This window comes from Heloderma suspectum, chromosome 5 (genome assembly GCF_057233095.1).
Source record: "Heloderma suspectum isolate Gila_16-S chromosome 5, 16-S_ref, whole genome shotgun sequence".
Taxonomy (NCBI): Eukaryota; Metazoa; Chordata; class Lepidosauria; order Squamata; family Helodermatidae; genus Heloderma; species Heloderma suspectum.
In genome coordinates, this window is record NC_139462.1 from 126,915,428 (window position 1) to 126,942,911 (window position 27,484).

At 45.3% G+C, this 27,484-nt stretch overlaps 1 protein-coding gene across 25 annotated transcripts in view; it reads right to left on the minus strand.

The window, feature by feature from the left end:
• NBR1 (NBR1 autophagy cargo receptor) overlaps positions 1–27,484 on the minus strand; it is a 38,551-nt gene that overhangs the window by 9,604 nt on the left and 1,463 nt on the right. For 3 of the 25 annotated variants that reach the window (XM_084857261.1, XM_084857259.1, XM_084857285.1), the window contains exons 2-20: positions 26,907–27,017; positions 25,426–25,488; positions 22,717–22,735; positions 20,795–20,817; positions 17,609–17,812; positions 15,795–15,851; positions 15,090–15,298; positions 13,469–13,630; positions 12,066–12,272; positions 11,505–11,661; positions 10,262–10,552; positions 9,008–9,160; positions 8,831–8,906; positions 7,825–7,995; positions 3,140–3,301; positions 2,919–3,050; positions 1,712–2,045; positions 1,286–1,377; positions 322–400 (exon numbers count right to left, since the gene is read on the minus strand). In XM_084857261.1, coding sequence (XP_084713387.1) covers positions 322–400; positions 1,286–1,377; positions 1,712–2,045; positions 2,919–3,050; positions 3,140–3,301; positions 7,825–7,995; positions 8,831–8,906; positions 9,008–9,160; positions 10,262–10,552; positions 11,505–11,661; positions 12,066–12,272; positions 13,469–13,630; positions 15,090–15,298; positions 15,795–15,851; positions 17,609–17,812; positions 20,795–20,817; positions 22,717–22,735; positions 25,426–25,488; positions 26,907–27,008 — 2,693 coding nt within the window. In that variant the 5' untranslated portion in view covers positions 27,009–27,017. Of the gene's footprint in view, positions 1–321; positions 401–1,285; positions 1,378–1,711; positions 2,046–2,918; positions 3,051–3,139; positions 3,302–7,824; positions 7,996–8,830; positions 8,907–9,007; positions 9,161–10,261; positions 10,553–11,504; positions 11,662–12,065; positions 12,273–13,468; positions 13,631–15,089; positions 15,299–15,794; positions 15,852–17,608; positions 17,813–20,678; positions 20,818–22,716; positions 22,736–25,383; positions 25,489–26,906; positions 27,018–27,484 lie in introns of those variants that run through there. The other 22 variants (XM_084857276.1, XM_084857273.1, XM_084857271.1 and 19 more) reach the window with 15 other exon arrangements.

Here is a 27,484-nt window from a genome sequence, read left to right on the forward strand (position 1 = left end):
CCACACATGTTCAAGTCTACCTTTGCAGCCTTAGTGGCTAGAAACTTCCTTAAGAAAACCGGTATTTTCAGGTTGCTGAATTCCTGCTATGTACCCACTTCCATATTTCTACAGTGTGATTTCTAATGCATGGAACATGCACAGGACCCAGACCAATTTAATTTGTACAATTGTAAAAGTAAACGGACATTTTTGGAAAAGGAAGGGAGTGGAAGAAGATCTCAAATCATTGTATGGGAAACTGATACTCTTGGTGAGAAATAGGATACCATTTGACAGCTGGATCAGAATAAAACCCCAGCCTGACCCAGTTTTTATTACCTATAGAATTCTGGACACGTTGGCATGTTATTTACAAGTCCCGCAGATGAAAGTCCAGGAACATCTCTTCCTTGGATGTCTAGAGAGAAAAAAAGGAGAATGAGCAAGAACAGAAAGAAAACAACCAAGTTTATTTACTTAATTAAAAAAAAATTAGGCCACCTGTAAGAGTGCAACCCTCTCGTGGCAGTATATAAAATAAAAACCATACAAAGTGGATACAATAAAAATCAATAAATACATATTCAATAAAAAGAAATAAAAACAGACATTACCAAGGGCAGTGAAAACAGATGGGCATGCAGAGCTTTCCTAAAGAACTGCAAAGACGGGGCGTGATGAAAGCTGATTCTAGAAGTTGTGATTACTGGAAAGATTTCATGGGGAATAGCATTGTCCTTATTGAAAATGTAAAATTCACTGCTCTTATTTAATGAAAGCAGCGCTGTATGTGTGTGCGCATGCATGTTGGTGTGAGTTAAACTGCCATTATCTGGCATGAGCTTCCGGAAAAAGGCAGGCTATAAAATGAATGACGCAATCCTATTGCTGCTAGACAGCCGCTAGATAGCCACAGGATTGGTCGGTTCCTGGAGAACCACTTCCCTGCCTCTCCCCCACTGCCTTGCAGACAGTGTGGATTATCTCCAGCCTCGGAACAGCAGCACGGAAGGGGGCAAAAGGGGACGTTCCTGGGGGCAGGGACAGTGGAAGCGACTTTAAGAGGCATCCTATGCACCATCCATCCTTCCACCCCATCCCCGAACTGCTCCGGGCCGAAATCAGTCCTCCAGCCAGTAATGCAGGGTGGCCAGAGTGTGGAAAAGATCCCTTCCGCGCGCCACCCACGCTGCATTGGATAGATGGTCGCCTCCGAGTTCGGAGGCGGCCGCCTATCTGCATAGGATTGCTCCCTCCAGTGATTAGCAATTGCTCTTCATACATCACCCATAAAACATAATACCTTCTCTCATTTGTTCAGGAACCAAAGGGGATTCTTCTCTACTGGAAGAATGAGTTTCTTGGGTACTGTTATTTTGGGAAAGGACCTGAAATCTGTTACAAACAAATAAAAACAGATTATTTGTGAAGATATAAGAGCTACAGAAGAAGAAAAAAGCATAGTGTCTGTTCTTCCAACAGCACAAACCTCAGAGAACTGGAAACACACTTACTAAATCTGAGGATATAGGTCTACACTAAACATTCAAGCCAGTTTCCTCGTAAAAATATCCCACTTGGCTTTTGTCCCATCTTGGCTTTTTGTGTGTTGCTCAGCCTGGGCTCAAACTCAGCAGCCTACACTTCCTCTCCTCTGGAGACCGATTATGACTACAGGAGGCAATGAAGTCTTAACTTAGTTCTACTTTGCTCTTAGTCAACTTAGTACCTTGCCAGCTGTGGTTCCACAATTAGAGGAGTCAGTGGCACCTCATCCAGGGTCTGTGAGGTGGTCAGGATATCACTGATACTAGGTGCTGGGGGGCAGCTCTGTTCTTTAGGACTTGCTGGGGCCTCTGCCACTTTCTCCAAACTTTGCTGAGAGAGAGCAGAACTGTACATAGACTCGCCCATAGGACGGCTGGTGTCAAAGCACTCTGGGAGAATGATGATGTAATCCTCAGAGGAAGCAGAGGAGGCCTGGCTGCAGATTTCATCCGTAGCATCATCCTCAGCTTCCACATCCCTTGATTCCTCACCATCTTGCACCAGAAGGTTCTCTACTAGAACACAAAGAACACAGTTTCACTACAAAGATTAATGCAGTCCCTTTCACTGGGCTTCTACCAGTCTCACTTTCATTGGTTTCCCCAACCTGTAGCCAACATAAGGTAGGACCTGCCTCCCACTGGCGCACCCATAGGGTTGGAAAACTGCAAAAAGCAATCACATTTAGAGAGCAATCCTATGGCACCCTAGACAGTGGCTGGGGCACATAGGATTGTTCGATTTCCTAGCCCTGAGGTTGAAGACAGGGCTCTGACCTCGAAGCCAGGAAAACCCACTCCCTGCCCCGTCGCAATCGGCGCAAAGAACCGCACTGGCTGCTGCTACAAGCTTGCAACCGTGAGCTCATAGAAGGGTAAAAGGGGGCATGCTGGTGGGTGGGAAGGGGAGGAGACTGGTGACATGGGGATACAAGTTATCCATAGCCGTCCCCAGCCTCCTTCCCTCCCCCTCCCCAAAGCATCTTTTAGACAGGCAAAAATGCCTGCCTAGCTAAAACGCAGAGGCGGCGGCGCAATGCACCTCCCACTCTACACTGGGTGCTCGTAAGCCTCCGACTGAAGATTAAGGATTGCACCCTTAATCTTCTATCACCTACACCTCACCTCCAAAAAATCAGCCTACATAATGCAAGGCAGCATACCATAAACAGAAACTGGAGCAATACAGTGGAAGATGTCTTAATCTCTACCTCTAAGGTGGGTCTCACCATTCTGATGCTGCTGCTCTTTGCACTTGTTCCAATTTGAGTTCATCCCTATAACGCATATATGGGATCTAGTATCATCATTCCCAGGGCGCAGACAGGTTCTCCTACCTTCAGGTCTACGTTCTCTTCAGAGAGGCAAGCTCTAGCCACTTCTCCTTACCAAACTCAGGTTCTTTGGGCATCTCCATGCCTTGATGCCTAGACTCTGGTTCCTGTGGTGTGGAAATAGGACTAATGGGGTCCTTGTACTTTGGGCTATAGTGGATGGTATCCTGTAGTGCTTGCAGAGAACCTTAACCAACAAAAATAAGAGGAGAAAATCAAAATCCCAGGGGCTTCTTCTGTACACATATTTTTAACAGAACAATTTAAAAGACTCACTCTGCCAAGAATTCTTCCTCTGCGGGGGCCTATGGTCAGGTGCAGCATCCAAGGTCAGAGAGCGAATTACTGTTTCACACACAAACTGGGTCCCACTCATGTCTTCCTCCCCTTCGTCTTGGTTTGCTAGATTTTCAGTCTTCCCTTTCCCCACATGAGCATCTGTGGTATGAGATGTTCTCATCAGCACTTACCACAAATTTCAGAAGTCATGTAGACAAGGAACATAACATACCTAGGGGCTAGGGGCTTGACCCTCACTCTTGGTGACCATTTTCAGCCAATCCAGAGATTTGAAACAATGGGATAGCTCAAGGGGAAGCCTGACAATTCAGGCCACATGATCATCAGAAAAGTGCATATTGCAAAATAACTGGTTGCACTGAGCAAGAGCACAATGTGGCACTGGGTGCAGATGTCAGCATCCTAAAAATCTCAGCTTTTATAAAAAGTGAAAAGGAGAAAAAGGAAACATCCACATTTCTAGGCCTTCTAATTGTCAGGGGATAAAGCATAGCTCCTTATCCCTCCCCATAGCTATCAGCAAGAGATGGTGAGACCAGACTTAGTCAAACTTAGAGAAGATCCCCTGAAATCAATGGGCCTTAAGTCATGACTATGGGGTCATGACTAATCGAAGTCCCATTGATTTCAATAGGTCTACTCTAGGTATGACTAAGTCTGAATCCAACCCGCTATATGCAGAATTAGAGATGCCAACCAGATGATGAGAATATGTACTGAAAAGAGAGGGCTTTTCTTAACACAAATTGGGCTTTTCTTGCTGCTGGTTGCCCACAAACCTGGAGAATGTGCCCCTGACTCCTCAGGGATAGACTCTCATTCTGTTGCCTGTCCAGGCAATAGCTGTGCATCTGATTTCTCATTATTTCTGTTCACCCACATTTACTCTTGGTTTTTTGTTCCCACACCTGTTAAACATGGCTGTTTTTGCCCCTTTCCTCAGTGCAAAGTGGATTGGTTGACTGTATGCAAATAGATCTGAGAAGAGGGTGAGGACTGAAGTAATCACTGCTATCACAAAAACACCAAAGTCTCCCTAAAGTAGGGGAAACCAGTGCCATTTCCCTAATCCATGGGTCCCCAACCTTTTTGGGTCAGTGGGCACAGTTGGAATTTTGAGAGTTTGTCAGACGCTCCCACAAAATGGCTGCTATGGGGGATTTGTCCTTTTACAAAATGGTGGGCATGGCTGTTTCACTCATTTCCCAGAAAGTAAACTGATGAGACTAAAAGAAGTAACCTGGCCAAGAACCTAAGTACAAGGCAGAAGTGAGCTCTGTGCTCCAAAACACAAAACCACTCTTATGAACCATCAGTTCTCTGCTCCAGCACAGATTTCACAGAAGGCACATTGATGAGGCTCAGAGACATGTAACTTCACAAAGAAATGGATTAAAAGGCAGAGATGGGGTCTGAGCACCAAATGCCAAGCCACATATTTGCTCCCATAAAGCACAACAAATTACTCCCTTCACAAACGTTCATGGCTTTTGATGTCTTTATATTAAAGCTGAGGGTATGGAAAATAAACAGGACAAGTCTGAATTCTTGATTCAGATAGGTATAACTGAAACTTGGTATTTTTCCCAATTAAAGGATATAAATTGTTTAAAAAGAACAGAAGCCATAGAAAGTGGGGAGGAGTTGCACTATATTAGAAATGTACACATTGGCACAGAAATCTAAGAAAATGAACATGGTGGCCTTGTTGTAAGCATCTGGGTTAAAATAAATGGAGGAAGGAATAAAAACAATACTGTGGTTGGAATTACCACTGACCACCCCACCAAGATATGGATGATGCTTTCCAAAAGCAAATTGCAGATATGTCAAGGACGCATATAGTAGTAGTAATGGTCTTTAATTACCCTGATATTTGTTGGGAGATAAACTCTGCTGAAGCAAGTTCTCTCCAGGAAATTCCTGACTTGCCTTGCTGCCAGATTTCTTCTTCAAAGGGTGGATGAAGGAATGAGGGGATCAGCCATCTTTGACTTGATTCTGACCAACTGGGAAGAGTTAGTTGATCAGGTGAAAGTAGCAGGAACTTTGGGGGAAAGTGACCTTCTAACACTCGAGTTCCTGATTCTAAGGAAAACTAAGCGTAGTCGAACATATACCTTGGACTTCAGGAAAGCCGATTTTAATAAGCTCAGAACAATGCTAAGTAGAATTCCATGGCAGGAAAACCTACCAGGAAGAGGGGTTCAAGAGGGATGGTAGTTCCTGAAAAAGGAGATACTAAAAGTGGAATCAAAAACAATCCCAATGAGGAACAAAAAATGAAAGAAAACAAGAAATTTAATGATGATCTGCAAATCAAAAAGGACACATACAGGAGGTAGAAGGAGGGACAGGTTACTAAGATAGTTACAGGCAGATAGTCCAGAGTTGCAGATATGGTGTCAGGAAGGCCAAAGCATAAAAGGAGTTGAAGTTGGCAAGGAATGCTAAGAATAACAAAAAAGGCTTCTTCAGATACATTCATAGTAAAAGGAGGACAAAACTAATGGCAGGACAGCTGCTGGGCAAAGACGGCAAAATGCTAACAGGTGACAAAGAAAAGGTACAACTGCTCAACTCCTATTTTGGCTCAGTCCTCCCCAAAGCAGATCTTTGTCCTGTCTTGCGTATGTGACAAACAGGCTGAAGGGGTAGGAGTGCAGCTTGAGGTGGATGGAGAGATCGTCAGGGAGTATCTAAGCATCTTAAATGAATTCAAGTCCACAAGACCAGATGAATTCCATCCTAGGGTGTTGAAGGAACTAGCAGTGGACTCTCAGAACCTCTCTCTATTATCTTTGAGAAATCCTAGAGAATGGGTGAAGTACTACAGGAGGACAAATGTTGTCCCTATCTTCAAAAAGGAAGATCTGGAGAATTTTAGACCAATCTAACATCAATAGCTGTGAAGATTGTAGAGCAGATTATAAAGCATTCAATCTGTAGGCACCTTGACACTAATACAGCGATCACTGGAAGCCAGCATGGATTTGTCAAGAACAAGTCCTGCCAGACTAACCTTATTTCATTTTTTGATCAGGTAACCTCACAGAAGGTCACAGACATGCTGTGGACACAATATACCTCGACTTCAGCAAGGCATTTGATATTCTGATTAGCAAGCTAGTTAAGTATGGGCTGGATGGTGCTACTACTAGGTGGATCCACAGCTGATCCACCTAGTGGATCCATTCAAAGAGTGCTCATCAATGGTATCTTATTAAACTGGAGAGAGGTATTGAATGGGGTGCCATAGGGTTCGATCCTGGGCCCTAGACTCTTCAGCCTTTTTATTAATGACCTGGAGGAAGAGGTGGGGGGCATGTTTGTCAGATTTGCAGATGACACAAAATCGGGTGGGATGGCTAATAGTATAGAAGACAGAAACAAAACTCAAAATGATTTTGATTAGTCTGGGCCAAGAGCTGAAAATTGACATACTGGTATCAAGTAAGGTGGCAAAACTTCATTATGATTTTCTGAAAGATGTATGTCTCTTGACTGTATTTTCATGTGATAGCCTGCTCTGACTGGTTGCTTAAGCTTTTTATGATATCATCAAGGTGGCTGAAGCCATCTTTTTCTAACTTTTCTAATTTACGCTGTAACATGTGAACCAAGTATCCAATTTAAAATTTTAAAACTGTGTTGGGAAGCTAATGAATTCTCTTACAAGTAACTAATTGTAATAATTACCTTATCTGTTACCATTTTCATGGTACAAGCTATGTATCAAGAAACAAGTTAAATTAGGGTTGTCACAGAGAAGAGGGCCACAGCCTGTTCTCTATCATCCAAGACTGCAAGGACATGAAATAAAAGGCTTACGTTACAGGAAGGCAGATCAGGAAAAACTTCCTAATGGTCAAGGCAGTCAGACAATGGAACCAACTAGCTAGGGAGGTGATGGGATTCTGTTGCTGGAGGTATTCAAACAGATTGGACAGCCATCTTTCAGGGATGCTTTAAACTGGATTCCTGCACTGAACAGGGGGTTGGACATGATGGCCCCTTCCACCTCTATGATTCTATGAATCCATGGGGCCAAACAATATCCTGCAAGTACCACCTTCTGGAACCAACCACCCAAAAGCAAGTGAAAGTACTGCAATGCAGTACCTCCTGTTCCCAGCTCAGACAGTAACCCAGACGGATACTATGGCTGACGGAATCCAAAGCTGCTGAAAGATCAAGAAGAATCAACAGGGTCACATTCCCCTCTCTCTCCTGACATAGGTGACTGTTTCCATGCCAAAACTCAGCCTTTCCCTCAGTTATCAGTCAGTAGCTCTCCCACTGGTGGGAAAAAAAGACTTGCTAAGGTATAGGAGAACACTATCAAAGCTAAATACATGCACATTTGCATAATTTATTTTGGTTGCTCAAGTCAATTTATCTTCTCATGGAACAGAATGCAGTTTACTTCTCCAGAGTATACATAGCCTTGCAATCATATGTCAGGGTCACTAAACTATCAGGCAAGATCCCCAGATTCTAGAAGTAGCAGCTTTGGGGCAAAGCTGGTTTCCAGTAATAAAAAGCCAACCAAGGTGGCTGGTAACTCAGTTGATAGGAGAGGCTGGTGGCTTTTACTTGCTAGCCAAGCCCAGAGGAACAGGGGACGTTTTAGGACCATCTCAATGCTCCTCACTGCTTACCAGGCAGTGGTTCACATGTGCTTCCCTCGCTTTCCTCCTGTTTCTGGTCCAAGCCTGCCTTCTCCAGCAGGGGGCTGTCATGGGGCAGGGCTGGAAGGTATGGAGTCATATCTGGAACAGCAAGGCAACAGATGATGCCACCAGGAAGAACTGCTCTTAAGATTCTCAGCACTTCATTTGTAAAAGGAAACAAAAGGATAGGTGGGTAGGGACTCAAAACGTAACGAGGCAGGAAGGGTAAGGGATTTTCTGTAGGTGAGGGAAATGCACTCTGCACATACTCGATAGGGCAACATAGCTCTCATTAAGCCTGAAAGGCTTACAAATTCATCATCTTCAGGTGCCCTGCCCATCATCATTTGATCAGCTGCCACTGCTGGAGATTGCTAGAGAACTATATAAACCCTAAACAGCATTTGCTCAGGCAGAGCCGCAAGAGTCCCCAGGGCAAGCAGATACTGTACCAGACCACAGACAGGGGTACTCATCGCGACTGGTAGTCCTAGCTGCAAGAGAGCAGCAGAGCAGAGCTCAGAAGCACCCAAGGTATGCAAGGGAGTATTGCCAGAGCAATCTGTCCTGTTATACAGAAGAGACAAAGCCAGCTCCAGGTTTTGGGGGGCCAGTTGGCAAGATCATCTTCCTCTTCCTCCTACTGCCACTGCCCATTTGCTTGTCTTCTGCTCTGGGTCCAATTGACACTAACTTCCAGAGAGATGGGGGCAGGGGGGACTAAGCATGCAGAGGCTGCTGCTGCTCCTGTTCCTCACTGCTCACCTGAGAGGACAGGTGAGAGGTAGCAACTGCAAGGAGCTGTAACAGCAGGAACACAGGACTCCAGGGACTGGCAGCAGGCCCCCTTACCAGAGTGCGGGCCTTAGCTGGCAGCCAGTGATCCCACGTCCTGGATGGAATGCTGGACATTCCCCCATCCACTTCTTCTTATGGAAGTGGAGGGAGGATGTACTTTCATTGAAATGCCTTCTGGGGTGGTGAGGATGCTTACCAGCAGTAGTGTTGCGAGGGACCTGCTCCAGCTCTTGCACTATGTTAATGTCCAGCAATTCAAAGGAGAGTAAATCCTAATGGAGGGAAACCAAAGAATTTAAGGGCAGAGTAAAAGCATACAGAATTTTCTGCCAGCCCCCCTGCCCCCAAGTTTGGCTTGCGCCTGAAATGCCACCTGAGCTGTGAGAAGGTCGACTGATGGGATGTAGAACTCTCTAGCACTGAGTATGTTCTTCACCTTTGGTGGAGCAGACCGGCTGGCCAAACTTCCCTGGATGGCACTATTAGCAGTCTGCAGAACGTCCACTCCGAACTTTGAGGGCCTTTCCTGCAGGAGGCAAAAGTAATACTAACAGGAGCACAGAGACGACCCTTGAGGTAGCCAACTTCATCCTACTTTGGCACAAGCAATGCACTCCACCTTTTATACTGTGCCATCAATATATATATGGCATTATCTTGTTCACTAGAGTTCCATTTTGTAGGTCTAGGTGTCTGTCAGAAATAGCGTAGTGAAAATTTAGGAACAGAGGATATGGAGAGCCTGGAATTTCTTTTCGTCTTCTGTTGGTCTGAGAGACTGATAGAGTACTCTTTGTCTGTTATTCCAAGGTACACAGAGTGGATGCTATTTGGCAGACTGAATATAAAGTTTTCAGGATCTTGCAGAATCCTGTTCATTGGGTCAATGCCATTTAAAAGGAGGCTAAAGAGTGTTTGTTTTCTCTCCAGGAACAGGTACAACTTCCACATCAGTTCAATTGCATGCATACTTTACTTAGGAAGATTGGAAATTGCCTTACACAGCGAGACCATCACCCCATCTAGCTTGGTATTGTATACACCAGCCTTCCCCAAGTTGGTGCCCTCCAGATGTGTTGGACTACATATCTGGTCTATACTGACTAGCAGCAGCTTTCAAGGGTTTCAGACAAGAGCCTCTCTCTCAGCCCTACCTGAAGATGGGACCTTTTGCATGTACATGTGCTCTGTCCACTGAGTTGGGGTCTTTCCCACTGACAGAAATACGATTGAATACTATTGATGTAGTAAAATACAGCTTTCCACTTGCCAAGAAAGTAACATGCCATAAATTTTATTGTAGCTCCCTGGTTCTTCAGTTAGATTTTGAGCCCACCATAGGTAGACTCCTTATCATCAAAAGAGCAAAGGAATTACATACCCTCGAGTGACAGGTCAATTAGACAGCTAATTGAGCTCAAGAACCTAAATAAACCTTGTAGTTGAAGGGAGAAAAGAATACACAGCAAGAAAGGAAACAGGGGCCCAAGGGAAGGATGGCTGAAGGAGCCAGAGGCCTGAGGGAAAGAGGTGTAAAAAGGAGGCATAAAGTGGAGGAGAGGGGTATAGAGAAAGCAGGGCTGGAGAAGAAAAACCTTACATAGGCTCAGAAACATGAGGGGCTCACCTCTTCCTTATAAGGGGACCTGCCCTTCTGGCAGACACTGGACATCCATTTGCCATTCTCTGGGCAGCCAGTGTTGGATGAAGAGGGCTCAACCACAATGCTGCACCAGATTCGGGGTCCAAATTGCTCCCCTCGGTGTGATAGCCGCCAGTGAGATGTGTAGGTTCCTTCCACTGAGGGGGCTACAAACTCCACAGAGACAACCCCCACTTGCCCAGGTAGCAGAGTGGGCACACTCACATCCTTCTTCTCCGAGGACACCAGAGTTAAGTTCCCCCACATGAATTTTAGCTGAAGAATAGTGAAAAACACAGAACAAAAGGCCATTACTTCCTTCTCATTTCAGCCAAGGGCCTGGAGGGAGTACTTGTGCATTTTAGGGACTGGTCACCAATGGGATGTTTTCAGTATAGCATGTCAGATTGGAAGACCCAGGTTCAAACCCCCATGCAGGTCTGAGCTTCATTGGGTGGGCCATGGGCACTGTCTTACCTCACCTACAGAGAGAGACTATTGTGGAGAAAACAGCAGAATCCTATAACTAGGGTTTTGGGCTGAATACCCAACCAGCCCCCAGCTCTTTGACCCAAAGTCCCTGGGGCTGTTAGAAGGACAGCTTTGGAGGCAAGGAACTATGGGCCAGTGAACCAAGGGAGCAGAACAGCTAAGGAGGCAGCTCACATATTGATTGGCATTAACCCACTATATGTTTGGATGCAGGCATCTTTTAAAGTTCTGGCGTTCCAATCCATGGCAGATAACTTTGGAACGTGTTCAGTAACAGTATCTGCCTGTGACCTCCCCCACCATACCTCGCACGAAAATCAGTTATTTACTACTGTTCTCTGAAATGAATCCTTCAGCTTCCCATTGTTCAGCAGCAAGATAGAGAGCGTGCAACTTAGGGGGGAATTTCTGCCTTCCAGCTTTAACAGGCTGGCCAAGGCTCCAGATCATTTGTTGGGTGGCTGGGAATCAAAAACAAGCTCTCACCCAAATAAGCAGGACCCCTCTCTTTGCAGGAAATAGTAAAAAAGAAATGGCACCAGAACTCAGTCCTGAAACATGTGAAGTAAGGGAAAAGTATTGTTGCACTTGTGCAGAGTGCCTTTCCATCACCACTGAGCTCACAGAAAAGCACTTACATTATCCAAGCTAAAGTGGGTGGGGTATGTGAAGAGGGCATGACTTGCAGGCAGCTCTGATCTCTAGCACCAATTACAACTTAAGCATTGGAAAGCACCTTCGTTTCAGAGCTCCACTCCATGTTGCCAGTGTTCCTCATGCGCCAATGTTTGATGAAGGTTGTTCTTGGCTGGAGGCGAGTTCCATCTGGCAGATTCTCATCCATAAAGGCAGCGCTCAGGGTGGGAACAATGACAGGGCAGCCCTGCAGGGGACTGCAAAGTAGAGGGGGCAGCCTAACGTTACTCAGCTCAAGCTCAACGTAAGGATGTTCATCCCCTCCCCTTATGTGAGACAGATCCAAAGAAGCTTGAATTTAAGAGCAGCTCTATACCACAAACCACGACGGCTCACCCAACCAAGGTTCCCTGGAAACTAGTCATAGGAAAGGACCAGGGATCTTGAAAAAATAATCCTTGGCAGCCTTTCAAAACTATCTTCCCCAGCATTAGAGGGGAGAGAGTCAAAGAAGCTACACATGCTGGAAGGCAAGGAGAGGAACATACACAGCCTGTCCTTTGGCTAGGGCACAGCATCCCCCTGAGGTGCTCAGAGGTCACCAAAATCCAGGCCTGGAGGTGCAATCTCCCCCTTGGGGCCCAGTCCCACGATTGCTTACAGAAGTGTATTGGGTTGCAGACTCTCAGATTTGGCAGCTGTCAAGCCAGCCTTGTCTACCGCATGGACAGAGTTCCACAGGTGGATCTTCCGGTGCAACTTCAGCTGCTTCTTGAGCTCCCGCACCTCAGCTTTGCGTTGCTTCTTCTCTGCTCGCAAGCGCTGCTTCTCTGCCTTCAGGAAACGCTTGTCCATCTGTTTCTGGAGCCTGCACAGATTGAAAGACGACATTAATTCTGCTTAAGAGAGACTCTGCACAACCAAAGCTGGATCTGGCCACTATTGGCAACAAAGTTAATCTCTACGATCAGAAGGGTTGTGGAGCTGAAACTATTCATGTGCCTTTTGTCCCCTTGTTTACCCCAAGAGTCTTAGCACTAGAAGGAATAGGTGGTGGGTGCTGATGCCATTTCTCCAGCTGGGCTGAGCATTACCTCCCTTGGGCATCCCAACAGTGAGCAGCAGATGGTAAATGGGGATGTGAACACTACATAGTGAACTGCTGGATGTGCAGCTGAGTCAGGTTTCTCAAGTTTCTGCCTTCTCAAACCAGCAACACTTTTGTGATGGGAGTCCTGGCCAATTAGGCAGAAGAGCTTGAAACTTGGGTGGGGGGAGACACACTGCACAGTACCTACAGGCTAGGAAGGAAGGACATGGGTATGCAGGAGAGGTTTGGAGGCAGAAGACCAAGAACCCAGGGGTCAGAATAGAGGCTAATTTCATATTGACCCGGTTTGCATGTCATGACTAACTATGGGTTAAGCAATCCAGTTAGCCAAGGCTGCACTGCAGTGAGCAACTGCACTGCCTCCCACATGCTCATCTCTTCCATTTCACATCCAGCTTTGTAAACAGTGCAGGGATGTCCAGTTCCTGGGTTGTTGTCATGAACTGCAAACACCGCACTCTGGATTGTTTAGGGTTAAACAAGCCACAGTTTTAACCCAACGATCACGCATGGTTTGTTGTTGGGTTAAAACTCGGGGTTGTTTAACTCAAACCAATCCGAGTGCCAGGTTCGCACATCACAATAAACCAGGAAAGGGATGTTTCTGGGCTGTTTACCAAGCCAGATATAAAGCAGAGCGATGAGCACATGGGAAGCAGCACATTTGCTTGTTCCCACTGTACCCTGGCAATTCATTTCATTTCTATGCAGCTCAATAGCCAAAGTCCTCCGGGCAATTCACAAAAACTGAACAAACCATGAATTGCTATTATGTGTGAACCAGCTCACTGATTTGAACTTAACCACATCCCTGACTGCATGCCTCTAGATATCCTTCCTCTAATTTTCTACATTCTGTGTTTATTCACTACAACACAGACCACAAAACTGCATGCATATCCAAGCTGGCTCACACTGACCACAGAGTACACTAAGGAAGTTTGGTTGTTTACCTGACATGTTCCACAGTGGCAAGGCGAGGTGAAAACTGACCAAGGTTATATGTCTCAGAGAGGCACAAAACAGGCCTCCGCAGCTTCAAAAGCACGTGGTTAGGGTCATGTGTATATATCCCTGCTTCACACAATTCACAGATGCTATAGGATGAGCATACACTGTGAGGAGAGGAAAGGAAAGGCTATGGGTTCCTGGACAGCTTTTTGATTTTCACCAATTGATTGGTTAAATTGTGTTTAGATGCAGTGACCAAACAAGGGATAGAGCAAAAGAAAAGTAATGTTGCTTTTTTTAGTACATAAGCTAAAAGGTTTCCCCTTCCCCCAAACTTATTTCTTACCCAAAGAATGTCTGTAAAAACCAATTTAAAATACACAATTAACATACTCTGAAAAACAAACCCCAATATAATATTCAAGCTATATTCAAGCTAGACCAAAACATATTCACATATATGGAGCTAAAAAACTACAAACTCCAAAAAAGATTTTACTCATATAATTGTTGCCTGCCTGTGAACAACCCCTATTCCCACCCAACAGCAACTTGGTTTGGATGACATGACAGCCCTCCATGGCTAACTAACCATCAGGGCGCATGCCGCATGCCATTATGAATATGCAAGCCCTGGCAGGGGGTTGCTGTGGCTTGTTGTGTCATGCAAACTTGGGCAGCAGGGGTAATTTGAGGGTTAAACAACGCTTGCATAACCCATGGTCTGTTTTAGGGTTATGCAAGGATTGTTTAACCTACAAATAACTTTCACCATCTGGATCCACATGACATGACAAGCCACAGCAACCCCCAGCTGGGGCTTGCACATTCATAATGGTGCACAGCACATGCTGCAGCTCCTCGTGGGTAAATTAACCCATGATGGGTTGTTGTTTTGTGCGAAGCCCGTTGGCTGAACTGTTAAGATGTCATGCAAAGTTCATAAATATTCTAACTGCTCAAACATTCTAAGATGACAGGAAGAGAATTCTAAGAAGAGTACAGGTTCTGTAAGGCAAGTGAAAGATAAATTTGGATTGGAAGATGACTGGGAAAGTGAGTGGAGAGGGGACCCAAACATTGAAGGAAAGGGGACACTAGGCCCCTAGCTGACAACTAGTTTCACCAGCAGACCATTTTGTGTGGGCATGTATGGTGAACAGCAGAGCATTCCTCTTAGAAAAGTTTGGAAGACAAACCCAGGTATCACTTTTACCTCCTTTTTATGGTCCCCCAAATAGGGAAACATCAGGAAGGAACAGACCAGAGAACATCAGTGATAAAAGAATTCCTCTGTTTGCTAGCATAGTTTATTCTGCCTTCTTGCTAAGGAAAGCAAATGGAAGACAGACAAAACCATCAGCAAGAAGAGGATCTGAAAGTCACTGGAGTTTGCCTTTCAGCCCACCTGGAAGTATTGTTACCCAGTTTGCCTTTGGCTCCCAAGATTCATCCCTTGTTCTCAGACTTAATTTTGCCCATAAGAACTAGAAACCTGCTTATTTGCATACCAACATATAACATACCCTGGGAATTTCAGGATGTCAAAATCTGACATCTTGGGCATAAGAAACAAACAGAGCTGCACAGGTTTGCACTTTCACCCTTCTGCTCATGTCCTACCTGCACTGGTAGCGAATGCCCACAATGGGGGCCTGACAGTTACTGCAGGAGAGTAGCCAGTCAAAGGGATTGCCTTGCTCCAAGGAGCTTGCAGGGGCATGGTGTGTGGAGCTGCTCAAGGAGCTGGGGAGCTGGCTGGAAAGGAGGCACTTCTCACTCAACTTCTGCTCGAGCATTTCAACCGTCTCTTGAACCACTTGCTCCCGGAACTGGAGGGGGGGGGGGAAGAGGTGCACCCTGAGCAAGGTCTCCCATCTTTTCTCCAAAAGCTTTTCTTCAGTTCCCACTCTGCTCCACAATCCCAGGAATGGTACATGCACTTATACACGAAAACTGACAGGCAGTAAGCAGGTTCATGACAACAAAAAAGGTAATTTTGCACACAACACATATATTGCTATAGAATCCAGGACATAAGGATTCCCACAAAGCCTCCTCCATTCCTTGACCCCACTGCAATTTTTAAGACTGACAAAGCGTCTTCCTAACAATGCCAGTTCATGCATTATTTGTATTTATCTAGTTTGGAATTTGGTATGGTTTACATCAAATTTCAACTTGTGCACCGAGCTCCATCTATGTTTGAGAAAGCACAAATGGTGAACGTCATTCTCATGGTCTGATGGAGCCACCTCCAATGTCCCCTTCCCAAAGTCTGTTGCACAAAAGGACCAAAAGGACAAACACAAACCTAGGAGTACTCACCTTTTCCAAGTAGCTTGTGAACCACTCAGGAGGGACCTTGCTGGAATTGTAGCCACTCTGGGAAAATTTTTTAAAAAGCAGTTGCACAACTTAACACACCTTTGGTTTACCCATTCATATTCTACTTGAAAGACTCAGCAAACTTACACTCTTCAATCTTGGCCACATTGTTTTTCCTACCAAAAAATGAGGGGAATTCCTGCGACAAGCAAGAATTTCATTCTTCTGACAGAGCAGAATATAAGTGTGCCTTCGTATTTGTGGAGATGGCTACCTGAAAATTTGACACATGTATTCAGTTCCTAGTTTGAGAAAACCCAAAGAAAGCACCTCTGACTACATCTCAGTGAGTGAGAAATCTAGAGAACATGTAACATCTGTTTGCTAATGCAGGTAAGAGGGTAATGCAACATGCAGTACAGTTGCTATAGCATTAGTCCAACAGCATGAAGTCTTTCGGGAATCATGTGACAGATTAGTACCTAGATAATTAAACTGTCTGCTTCAATATTATCTACAACTGAAAGACTGAAATCACAATCATATCTATATATCGTTAGGCTTGTGATATATTCTATTAAACCATATGGCTAAACAAACTCAACTGAACATTTTGATCCTATGTTTTGAACCTAACCTTTCGCTGATGGGTTTAGGATAGGATAGGGTTTAGGAATTCATAAAACACTAAAGGCCATCTAGGGGGGTGGGGTAAAAAGATAAACTCAGAAGACAGGAAACTGTGGAATAAAGCTGTGCACACATGGGGGAGGGGGAATTGTCAGTAGGAGTAAGTAACCTGTAAAAAACAAACTTGAATACTTCAAGTCCTGAAATAAGGAGTGGGGAATATAATCCAGATTAGTGATAGCTATAATGAAATTAATTTGGGGGGGAAATTCTCAAGCAAATTCTTCGAATTTGAATTTGTATGTCCTCCCCCTTGCCCCCGAGACATTCCCACACCCACCCCAGTATTTGCAACTGTGGATGCTGTTTGATGTAGGAATTTTAGAAAAAAAACACCAAGGAGTAAAAGTGGTAAATTTGATGATCTGACATTTGATATTACAGCTTTAAAATAACTAAATCAGGTTTTGTAAATAGTACCTCTGCTTAATAGTAACAGTTAGCAAAAACAGAATGAGAAAAACAAGTGCATATTTGCTCCAGATTAATAAAATGTAGGGCAAGAGAGTGCCAGCTTGGGATAATGTCTCATAATTCTCATTAAGCTTATTATTTATAAAAACACCTAGTAGCACTGACCATTGTACAAAAAAAGAAAAAAGTCCCTGAGATCTCCACCCAAGTTATGTTGCTTTTGAATGGTTAGCTCTGTCCAGCATGCTCAAGCATGTGGTCTCAGGAGGAAATCTACATGAAATTGAGACACAGATGAGCTGCCACAGATCCTGTGACTTGAATTTGAAGATCCCAGTTGATTAGAAGCAAGAGAATTTGAGGCAATTCCCATATAGTTCTAATCCTACATAAGCAGCAATCCCATTTATCTAATATTTCCAGTTATCAGAGTATCCAAAATTTTCAGATAATACCTGTCTATTGGAAGCACATATTTTAGAACAGCCTCCCCCAACCTGGTACCTTCCAGATGACATCCTTTTGAACTTCAGCCTCCATCATCCCAAGCCAGAATGGCCAATGGTCAGGGATTCTAGGAGTTGTAGTCAAAAATATCTGGAGGGCACCAGGTTGGGCAAGGCTGCTCTACAAGCAAAGCATGGTGCAAGTACAAAGCATCTGGCAAGCAGGACAGCTCCAGGTGCCTGAAGGACATTTTTTGGTCCTACCTGCTGCCTCTCATTCTCTCTTTCAGTAGCTTTGTCCTGTACCAAGGCCCGAGCAAGCATAGAATAGTGAGAAAGGGACTTCCTCCCATCCTTGGGAATGAGAAGTTTCTCAGACGTCTTGGAGGTTTCTTGTGAAGGCATGCCTGGAGGAGCACTTAATTCATAAACATTCATCTGTAGCCGATTGCCTTGTTTCGCTGCAATCTAAAGAAAGAGCTTGCAATAAAGATACCTTTATACATGCACATACACCCTCATGAGTTGTGTGCAACGCTTTCTTACAGAGGCAAAGCCAAAAGTGCGAGTCATGCTGAACCAGTCAATCTTATTCTTTAAAACACATAGACAACTGCTGGAGTTAGAATGAAAAAAACACCACAGCCAGCATGCAGATGTCACCACACTCCCCCTCTCTTCTCAATCACAAGCAGGTGAAGTTGTGTACATTGTGAATCAAGGACTTGAGCACAGTAATGGACTGGATAAGAACAAACAAACTGAGACTCGATCCAGATAAGATGGAGATACTGTTGGTGGGTAGTTCACCCAACCGGTGAATGGTATGTAACATGTTCTGGAAGATGTTGCACCCCCCCAAAGTTCAAATTGGCAGTTTGGGGATGCTTTTAGATCCAATATTGTCATTAGAATTTCAAGTAGCCACTGTAGTTTGAAACACCTTTTGTCAGCTGTGGCCAATGTGCCAACTGAGATCATACTTGGATGGAGACAGCTTAGCCAGTCACTCTCACTTTGGTAACCTCCCATTTAGACTATTGCAATGTGTGGTACGTTGGGCTCCTTCAAGACCAGTTGAAGAACTGCTGTTGGTTCTAAACAGAGCCATGAGATTTAACTGAGACTGGGTGTTTTGATCATATTATGTCAGTGCTTTCCCAGCTGCACTGGCTCCCAGTCTGTTTCCAGGTTTGATTTAACGTGCTAGTTTTAACTTTACAAGTCCTAAATGACTTGAGACCAGCTTATCTGAAGGATTGCCTTCTCACATATATACCTACCTGAACAAAGATTCACTTTGGAGGCCCTGCTCCATATGCCCCCACCAAGCAAAATGAGGTAGATGACTACCAAGGAATTAGCCTTTTTGGTGGTGGCACCTGGATTATAGAATAGCCTCCCAGAGTAGCTTTCTTGTTGCCCCTTTTTGTGCTTTTTTTGGCGCCAAGTGAAGACCCGTTTTATTCACCCAGGCCTTTTAGACAATCCTTGGGCTCCTGCTATTTTTGTATAACCTTCGGTCTGAGCTAATTGTTTTATACTGTCTTTACTAGAACAAAGTTTTCCCTTCTTGCTGCATTTTTTATTGTTATGAATTAATTATTTTTTAACTTGCCCAATAACCAATGTCCACAGCTTTACAGGAAGAGATAGGACTAGAACCATAAAGCTGACACAGAGCATGACAGGGAGCCAACATAAAAATGTGGGAAAAGGTGAGATGAGAAACAGAGCTTAGCAGGCGCGTTCTGAACCAAATGAAGAGGAAAGATAAGGCAGGTAGGAAGTTATAGCAGTTCAGACAGGAGGTTACTAGCGCATGGAGAAGCATCAAAAGGAGCATCGTGTTGATTCACAAATACTTTACATTATCCTAGAAGGCATCAGTGTATGTTAGTGTACTCAGCTTTACCTACGCTGAAGTACAATTAACAGTGTGACTCAAGTGCTACCTTCTTAAGTATGCTTAATATTACAGTAACAGCCCATCAGAGGAATATCTTGGCTTAGAAATTTGGATTTAGAATATAGTGGGAGCTTTCTGTTTCCACGCTTATTATGGATTTTACACAAGGCAGCCTGCTGGCATCACATTAAACTATGCCTAGAAGAATGTGCAAATGGTTTTGATAGGGCAGGGGGAGGCAGTCTAAAGACCCCATCAGCCCCAGCCAGCATGGCCAATGGTCAGGGGCTACCGAAGCTGTAGCCTAAACCATCTGGAGAGCACCAGCTTGCCTACCCCTGTGAGAGGGCACACTGTCAGGGTGGAAACTGAGCCGATAGAACCCCAGAGCAGTTCTGATTCTGAGGAAGATCAGCAATCCATGGGAGAGGAGCCAGCTCATCCCTCACAGGCACAGCAGCTGGCAGAGATTCCTCCTGCCGGCATTCCTGAGATAGACAGTGATCCTAGCAGTGAGAAAGTGCGGGAACGGGGCTTGCTAGACACTTGACGCAGACGCAAAGAGCGACGAGCGATGGAGGGTGCGGAAAGGAGGCGTAGTGCCCATTTTGCGCGCAAGCAATGGCCTCCTCCTGTGGACCCAAGGGAAAGAGGGAGGATCTAGGGGAAGAGCACGAGGGGGGGGGCTCATGGGAGCGGGGATGATGTCAGGGTGGAAACTGAGCCGATAGAACCCCAGAGCAGTTCTGATTCTGAGGAGGATCAGCAATCCATGGGAGGGGAGCCAGCTCATCCCTCACAGGCACAGCAGCTGGCAGAGATTCCTCCTGCCGGCATTCCTGAGATAGATAGTGATCCTAGCAGAGAGAAAGTGCGGGAACGGGGCTTGCTAGACGCTCGATGCAGACGCAAAGAGCGACGAGCGATGGAGGGCGTGGAAAGGAGGCGTAGCACCCGTTTGGCGTGCAAGCAACAGCCGCCTCCCGTGGACCCAAGGGAAAGAAGGAGGATCTCTCCCTAGCCCATAAGTTCAGCGTCTTCAAGTGACTCTCCTTCAAACGGGGATCAACTGCCTACTCGGCGCATAGGCCACTCTGCTGTTCCTTGCTTAGTCACTGGTGATTAGCATCTGAAAGAGTCATTAAGCTGTAAAAGGATTAAAGCCTTGAAAAGAATCCTGTGTCTTGAGTTGGCCATTGGAGTCTACTGAAAGAGGCTGCTAGGGCGCCTCATGACACACACCAGCAGGAACACCAGCAGCAACTGCATGTCACAAACAGACATGCTGGTGAACCAGGTATTCCCACTCTGTCTCCCTCCCATGCTGTTTCAGAAATAATATTCACATAAAATCAATGACCCTGCAGCCTTTATAAAGAAATGCTGATGCCACCCCAAGAGGAACGTCAACAAAAATTGACAAGCCTGAGAAACATGGAGAAGAGTTTCACAGGTTCTTCCCACATCACGCCAAGGAATCTCCATCATTTTGGAGCTGTACTGTTGCAAAAACAGCCAGAAAAGCTGGTCAAATCAGTTACCTTCAGAGCTTCTTCATATTCCTCTGAAAAGAGAGACAGACATACACTGTGAACACTGCCTTATCCAGAAGTGCACAGAAAATCATGTTAGCACATTTTATAGTCTGCATTTAGGGCCAGATAAATTAACCCTACGCTCCCTAAATGTACGTATAGCCTACTAATTTTTCAGGGCACCTTCTCATTGCTGGCTGCCATGTGAGATCCCCCTTCCCCCAATCTAAGGATTGCTCAAGCTTGTGAAGGGGAAATTCCTTCATGCCTGAACTCTTCTCCTGCATGGATTGGCTTGTTCTGTACTGGATGTTATTATGACGTACAGTCCATGCCATGAGTTTCAGCTGTTGGATGTAAAGATGCTTCACCTCTTAAAACAAAACAAAAACGCCAACATATCTTGGACTGTGAAAACACACATTTCAGCCTTCTATCAGTTTTTAAATTATTTCAGTTTTAAAACCCCATGAGCAAGTTGGTAAACACTTGGGCAGCAGCAAGTGGAGCATAACAATTGATAGGATACTATGGAAGCAATCCTATGGTTGCTAGTCAGTAGCTAGATGGCCATAGGATATGTGGGTTTCTGGGAACCAAACTTGGAGCCTGTGCTCCAAGGTCGGTTCCCGGAGAACTGACCTTCCCCCTTCCCATGCTGCCTTGCAGGCAGCTCAGAATGGCCCCATGCTCTGTGCTTGGAAGAGGAATACGAAGCAGCGAAAATGGGGCATTCTGGGGTGGGGAAGGCAGAAATGCCAGTACAACACATCCTATGTGTTGTCCGGCAGCCTCCTCCCCCACTCCACCTTCCTGCAGCTAGACAGCCAAAATCTAGCCACAAATTTGTCTAGCCACAAATGCAGGGTAGCTGAAGTGAGGAGGGGACAATCCCCTCCGTGATTCTCCTGCCCTGCACTGGATAGACCTGGAGGTGGCCACCTATCCCCATAGGATTGCGCCCTAACTGGCTAAAAAAACCTGGCAACACCTGTTGCCTGTAAGCCCCACTCCCGTTTGCCATTAGTTTTTATTTATTTATTCATTTCATTTCTATACCACCCAATAGCTGAAGCTCTCTGTTGTGCAGCTATGACATCATGAAACAGTCATAGATATTCTAACTGTTGAAAAGGAATGTGACCACTTCTGTAAGGGGAGTGAAATGTTACTTGGGCTTGGAAAGATCTTTCACAGGGCTTAGAGGCAGGAGGGGCTCTGTATTCACATCAGGAAGAACAAGAGAGGCAGAAATGCAAAGTAGGCAAGAAAGTGTGATATGCTGGGATGGGTGGGGAAAAAAAACAGGCAGAGGAGGCATTGAAATAAGGCTGTAAACAAAACTTACATAAGAGCCCTAAGCAGCAGGGCAGGGACTAAGATGTTAATTAATTAGAAGTATATATACATCGCTTTCCTGTCCACCAGGCATATTGATTTAAATCAGGGGTGGGCAATATCTGGGAGGTGAGGGGCTACATTGCCCCCTAGGGCTGTACTGCTGCCCCACACTGCCAAATTTCCTGCATGAGAAATTCGAAATTCCGCAGTACAGCACCAACAACCCCACCTCCCTGCAGCGATTTTGCTTGAAAACAAGGTGTGTGCTGCCTGCGCACCTTGTTTTAAAGCAAAATTGCTGCTTTTTTTGGCCACTGTTGCTGCACCACCAAATTTTGGCTGCATGTTTTGCAGTGGGGTGTGCTTGGACGCCACAAAAAAAAGGCCAAGGGATGGAGGGCCACATGCAGCCCATCCCTGATTTAAATGAACCAGCCCAATCCTTGGCTGCAGCCAGTCGCTAGTATAGTACCATAAATGGAACCCAAAAGCACTGTAGACAGAAAGCCTACTTCCTATCCTGCCTTTATTCACAGCAATATAGCCAACACTCGTCAGATATCATGAGCAAGGCAAAGGCAACATACCTGCAGTATTTACAGAAACCTGTGAAAAGAAACCAAGAATAAATGATAGCCTCTTCCCTGCTGCTGGTCACATTCACCACCCTAAAATTAAAGGAGATTTCTCATGCAGGATTTCAAAGCTGCTACCTGACTTCTATCTATACTCACGTTCATTTGCAGCCACTCCATCCCATCTTGCTTGCAACCTCTTTAATAAAGAAAAGAGCTGCTTTCTCCACCCCATTTTCCCACAAGGGAGATCCACACTTCAAGGCACTGCCCAGTTCCATAACTCCATCCATTCTTCCAGAGTTACAGGGGATTGCACCAAGAGCCTCTTAGAGAAATACATGCTGGTCAGACTTTACCCAAGTTCCATAACCAGGGCAGCCCCCAAGTTCACCCCTACACACAGGCATCTCTCCAGCAGCCTCTCTCTTCTTGTGTGGCATTGTCGCCGGTTTCAGTTGTGAAGTTCTACACTCGCCACCCTGACCTTGGTGCCCTCCAGATGTGTTGGGCTATACCCATCATCCCCAGCCAAGGTAGCCCAAAACATCTAGAGGGCACTAGGTTGCAGAAGGTTGGTAGACACCAACAGCAGTGCCACTGACTGGCCAGCAACTAGTAAGTTATGGTAAGAAAGCCAGCCCCCACTCAACCAACACAATTTTCTCACTGTGAATTCTAATGTGCTATTTCTCGATCATGGGCAAACGTGGAAAAAGATGCACATACACAGCCCTCGTTGTAGATGTTAGTGAAAATGCCAAATGATACTCTCCTCCCAATGTGACTTTGGCCAACTATTAACTGAGTATATCTTTCATCTTTGGGGCCTGAAGAGAGACAGATACTTTACTACTCATTTTGTATCTTTTCAGAAGGAATGTAGATTCCTAAAGCACTGATTTGTACTGTAACACTAAACCCAATCTGGTGTCCCTCACATCTTCCTCTCTGCATTCTGAAGACACCATACCCCAGCACAGAAATAACTCAAGCAAGTCCAGTGTGACTCAAAAGCTTGCATCCTGCACATATCAATCACTGGCAGTGACTGCAGGGGGGGGTATGTGTCTTCCTGCTTATTTAAACCTCTAACTCAGGGATGAGCAACTACAGGAGCTGAAGGGGCCAATTTCAGCCCCCCAGAAGCTCCACCACCACTGCCACACATGCAAGTGCACCCACCCACACACAGATAAACACACACATTTCCTCTGCTACACGCTACCCATCCCAGCAACTTGGATCATGATCACTGGGAGGAAGTCAAGCTTAAAGCCTCTTCCCAGCTATCATGATCCAAACTGCTGCAATTGGGAGTGGAGGCTTTAAGCCTGAGCCTCCAATCCCAGCTACTCGGATCATGATCTCTGGGAGAAGAAAGATGTTTTAACCTCATATCCTCCCAGTGATCATGATGCAAGTTGCTGGGACTAGACGGGGGGAAACAAAATTAAAGCCCCCCCACCCCCCGCATCCCTCGCATGATTGTTGGGAGAAGTGAAAGGCTTTACCCTCGCACTCTTCCCAGGAACTATGCTGGGAAAGGAGCACATGGATAACTCTCCTTGCACATCCTCTTTTCCAGCATGAGCGGATTCTGCTGGGAAACAGATATGCAAGGAGAGTTGTCCTCATGCACCCAATTCCAATAGAACTAGCTGATTCTGCTGGGAAATGGGTGCACAGGGATCCCTCTAATTGCACGCCAATTACCCAGCAGAATCTGCTCCCACCAGCCTGCCAAAGAGCTATGTGGCGTGCTGATGTGGGATCTGATTCTCCTTTGGAGTCGGGCATGTGGGGAGAGTCATCCCTGCACATCCTGTTTGCCAGCAAAATCAGTTTTGCTGGAAAACATGTGTGTGAGGAGAATCTATCTTGCACACCTGTTTCCCAGGAGAATCAGGCACCTGCCAGGCTGCCAAACAGCTGATTGGTGGGCTGGCAGGAGCCCAATTTTGCTGCTACACAGTGTGCATGGGGAAGACTCTCCTCACGCACCCTGTGCAGCAGGGGCAGCAGGATGCACAGGAGGAAAACTGAGTGCTTGGGGGGCAGAGCACCTGTAGGGAGCCACACAGGTGACCTCCAGGGTGCATGCTGCCCACCCCTGCTCTAAATCAAGGGCCTGTTTATACAATCAGTTATCAGGGAACAACCCTTGAACACTCAACCTCTCATTTAGTTTCACATTCCAGGATGGGGGGGGGGGGCAGGATTCGGTGCCTGAAGAGATTTGAAAGAGAGGCAGCAGCTTCTGAGAAAAGTCTTGAAAGAGAGGCAACTTCAGGTAAAAATCGAGACTTCACCTCTCTTATCCTGGGACATGCAGACCAGGATTGCTTTCACCAAAGGGTGGAGCTCACAGACCTGTGAGTTATCCAATATAACCAGTAAATGGCAGAAATGAACTTGTGGACAGAGGTCATTGTTTCAGGATAACTATCCTGAGATATCATTCTTTGAATCCTGATTATGTAAACAGGCTTCAAGAGAGACACACAACAGAGAAAATCCCCAAACCAAATGTTACTCAATACAGGCCAAATATTTGCTGACAGAGAACAGAGTGTATTTTGTAAGGAGATGGAAACTTATAAAGAAGCTTTATAGGTGCTCTGAAAGATTTCATGCCCTTCCAAATGTGCAAGTACACATGTTTCCCAAAGTGGCCACTCTTAAAGCAGGCTCTTCACAGGAACTGTAGAAGTGTAATACCTCATCATGATCCTCATCTAGGTATTTGATCTGGATATTGTTCAGTTCAAATGAGACTTTTACCTGCAAGAGAATTGATTTTCTGTAAACTGGGCTGCCATGCTCTTTATTACAGCCAGAGAAACAGGAGGGCTCATATCCCAGGAAAGACCCACCCCTCTTTTTTCTAGTGCCTCAGGCATGTTCAATGGGGCCAGGAAGGATTCCACCTCCCCACACTACAATCTGGGCTGCGTGTGCTTTCTGCTTAAAGAATTAAAATTCTGCACCAAGAATATGGAATTCTGTAACCTGCTTACATCGTGCAAGTTTGTTTATTTTGCATAATGGATTTTGTCCATTGGACATAAAGAGCAGCAAAGAGCTCAGCAAAGCCCTGGAGCTCAGCAGCCCCTCCCCTACATCTAAGTTTTCATCAGATATCACCCACATGTTTCATGCCTATCTCTGCAGCTATCAGGGCTAGAAATAAACAAAAACAAGAAACAATTCCCAGTATGCTAAATTCTGCACCAAGCACCAAATTCCAGAGAATGTGAAGACTGCAACTAAGATTCCAAAAATATTTGCCAGTCTCTCTAAGCAAAATGACAGGCTAATGCAAGCCTGTGAGTGCATAAGCAAAATAAACACCTGTGTACAAGGGAAGCTCATGATAAAGCCCAGCCAAGCCATCTTTCAGGAAAAATACGTATCAATGCCTCTTTGTAGTCGGACAACCATACTGGTTTTATATTCAACCAAGGTTTGCTTTCAGTAGCATTACTATTAGAACCATAGAAGTTTGTACATTTCCCTTCACCTTTAATACTAGTTGCTCATCTATCTGAAGCAGATCTGAGAACAAACCCAGGCCCTCTCCCTGCAGCCTCCCCCACCAGAAAAACTGAAGGGTAGAAAGATCCATCTTGCTGGGTCCTCAGAGGATTTTAGCTCAATCTGTCTCCTGCTATGAATCAAGATGATTATGAAGTTCCTACAAAAATTCTGAGCACCAGCCATCATTCATTTACTCCAAGCACTATGGGGCCTAGAGCACACAAAGAACATCCAGAAAGTTAAGTGTGAGCCACAGGGGAACAGGTTTATATTTCTGGTTATCATCACCTTGGTAAAATTATGTTTAACAGGACCCTTCCCTTGTCACTGACTTTGCATTGTACCTCTGCACAACGCAATCCTCTCCTCCAAGGGTGGTGAGCCATCATGCAGCTGAAGCACTCCAGGCATGCCAGCACTGCAGTAGCCAAACAGCCCTCAGATGTCTTCCCAACCAGTGAGAGAATGGGGATTGCTGCACAACTGCAGGGACAATACCCACCCAGTTCTACAGATCAAGGCTGGGAGGAAGGCTGGGGCTCACCACACTCATCAGAAGGCAGCAGCGCATGTGTCATGGCAAGGAAACAGAAGCCTGATTTCTTTATTTCCTTTTCTCCTGTACTGGCCAGTGAATCTCAACCAGAAAATATCCAACTCACCATAGCTTCCACATCAGCCCATGTGGTATTAGATGAATCTGATACAAGGAAGCTCTGGGTGTCACCTTGGAAGGTCACGCTGAGGTTTACCTGTGGATCCATGCTGCAGGACTACAGAAAGAAGATGCAAATGCCAGATCAAAAAACAAACTGTTCAAATTCTTTGAAGCTAATTCCTCTTTGATCGAAGCAAAACTGCAACTCTGAGAATGAACATTGGCAGTAAAAAAAGTGCTGTGGCTCAGGCCTGCCCACATGTTGCCCTCACTGCTCTGGAAGCCTTTCTCCTCAAGCCTAGAACTGTGACTCCCAGTGGTGAGGGAAAACACTCTGCATCTACTCACAAGTTCTCTCATCTTTGTCTTTATTATTACAAGGAAGTTCCAAGACTAAACTTTGACACTGAAAATAAGATCTAGACCAATTTAATTGTAAATATATTTTGAAAAGCAGTATATAAATATTGTAAAATAATAAAACACTCTATTTTATCTCAAGCACAGCTACCAACTGACAAAGCTGGTTTTATGACAAGTTATTTTTCACATGGTTCATTTTCTTTTTTACATGCTACACCC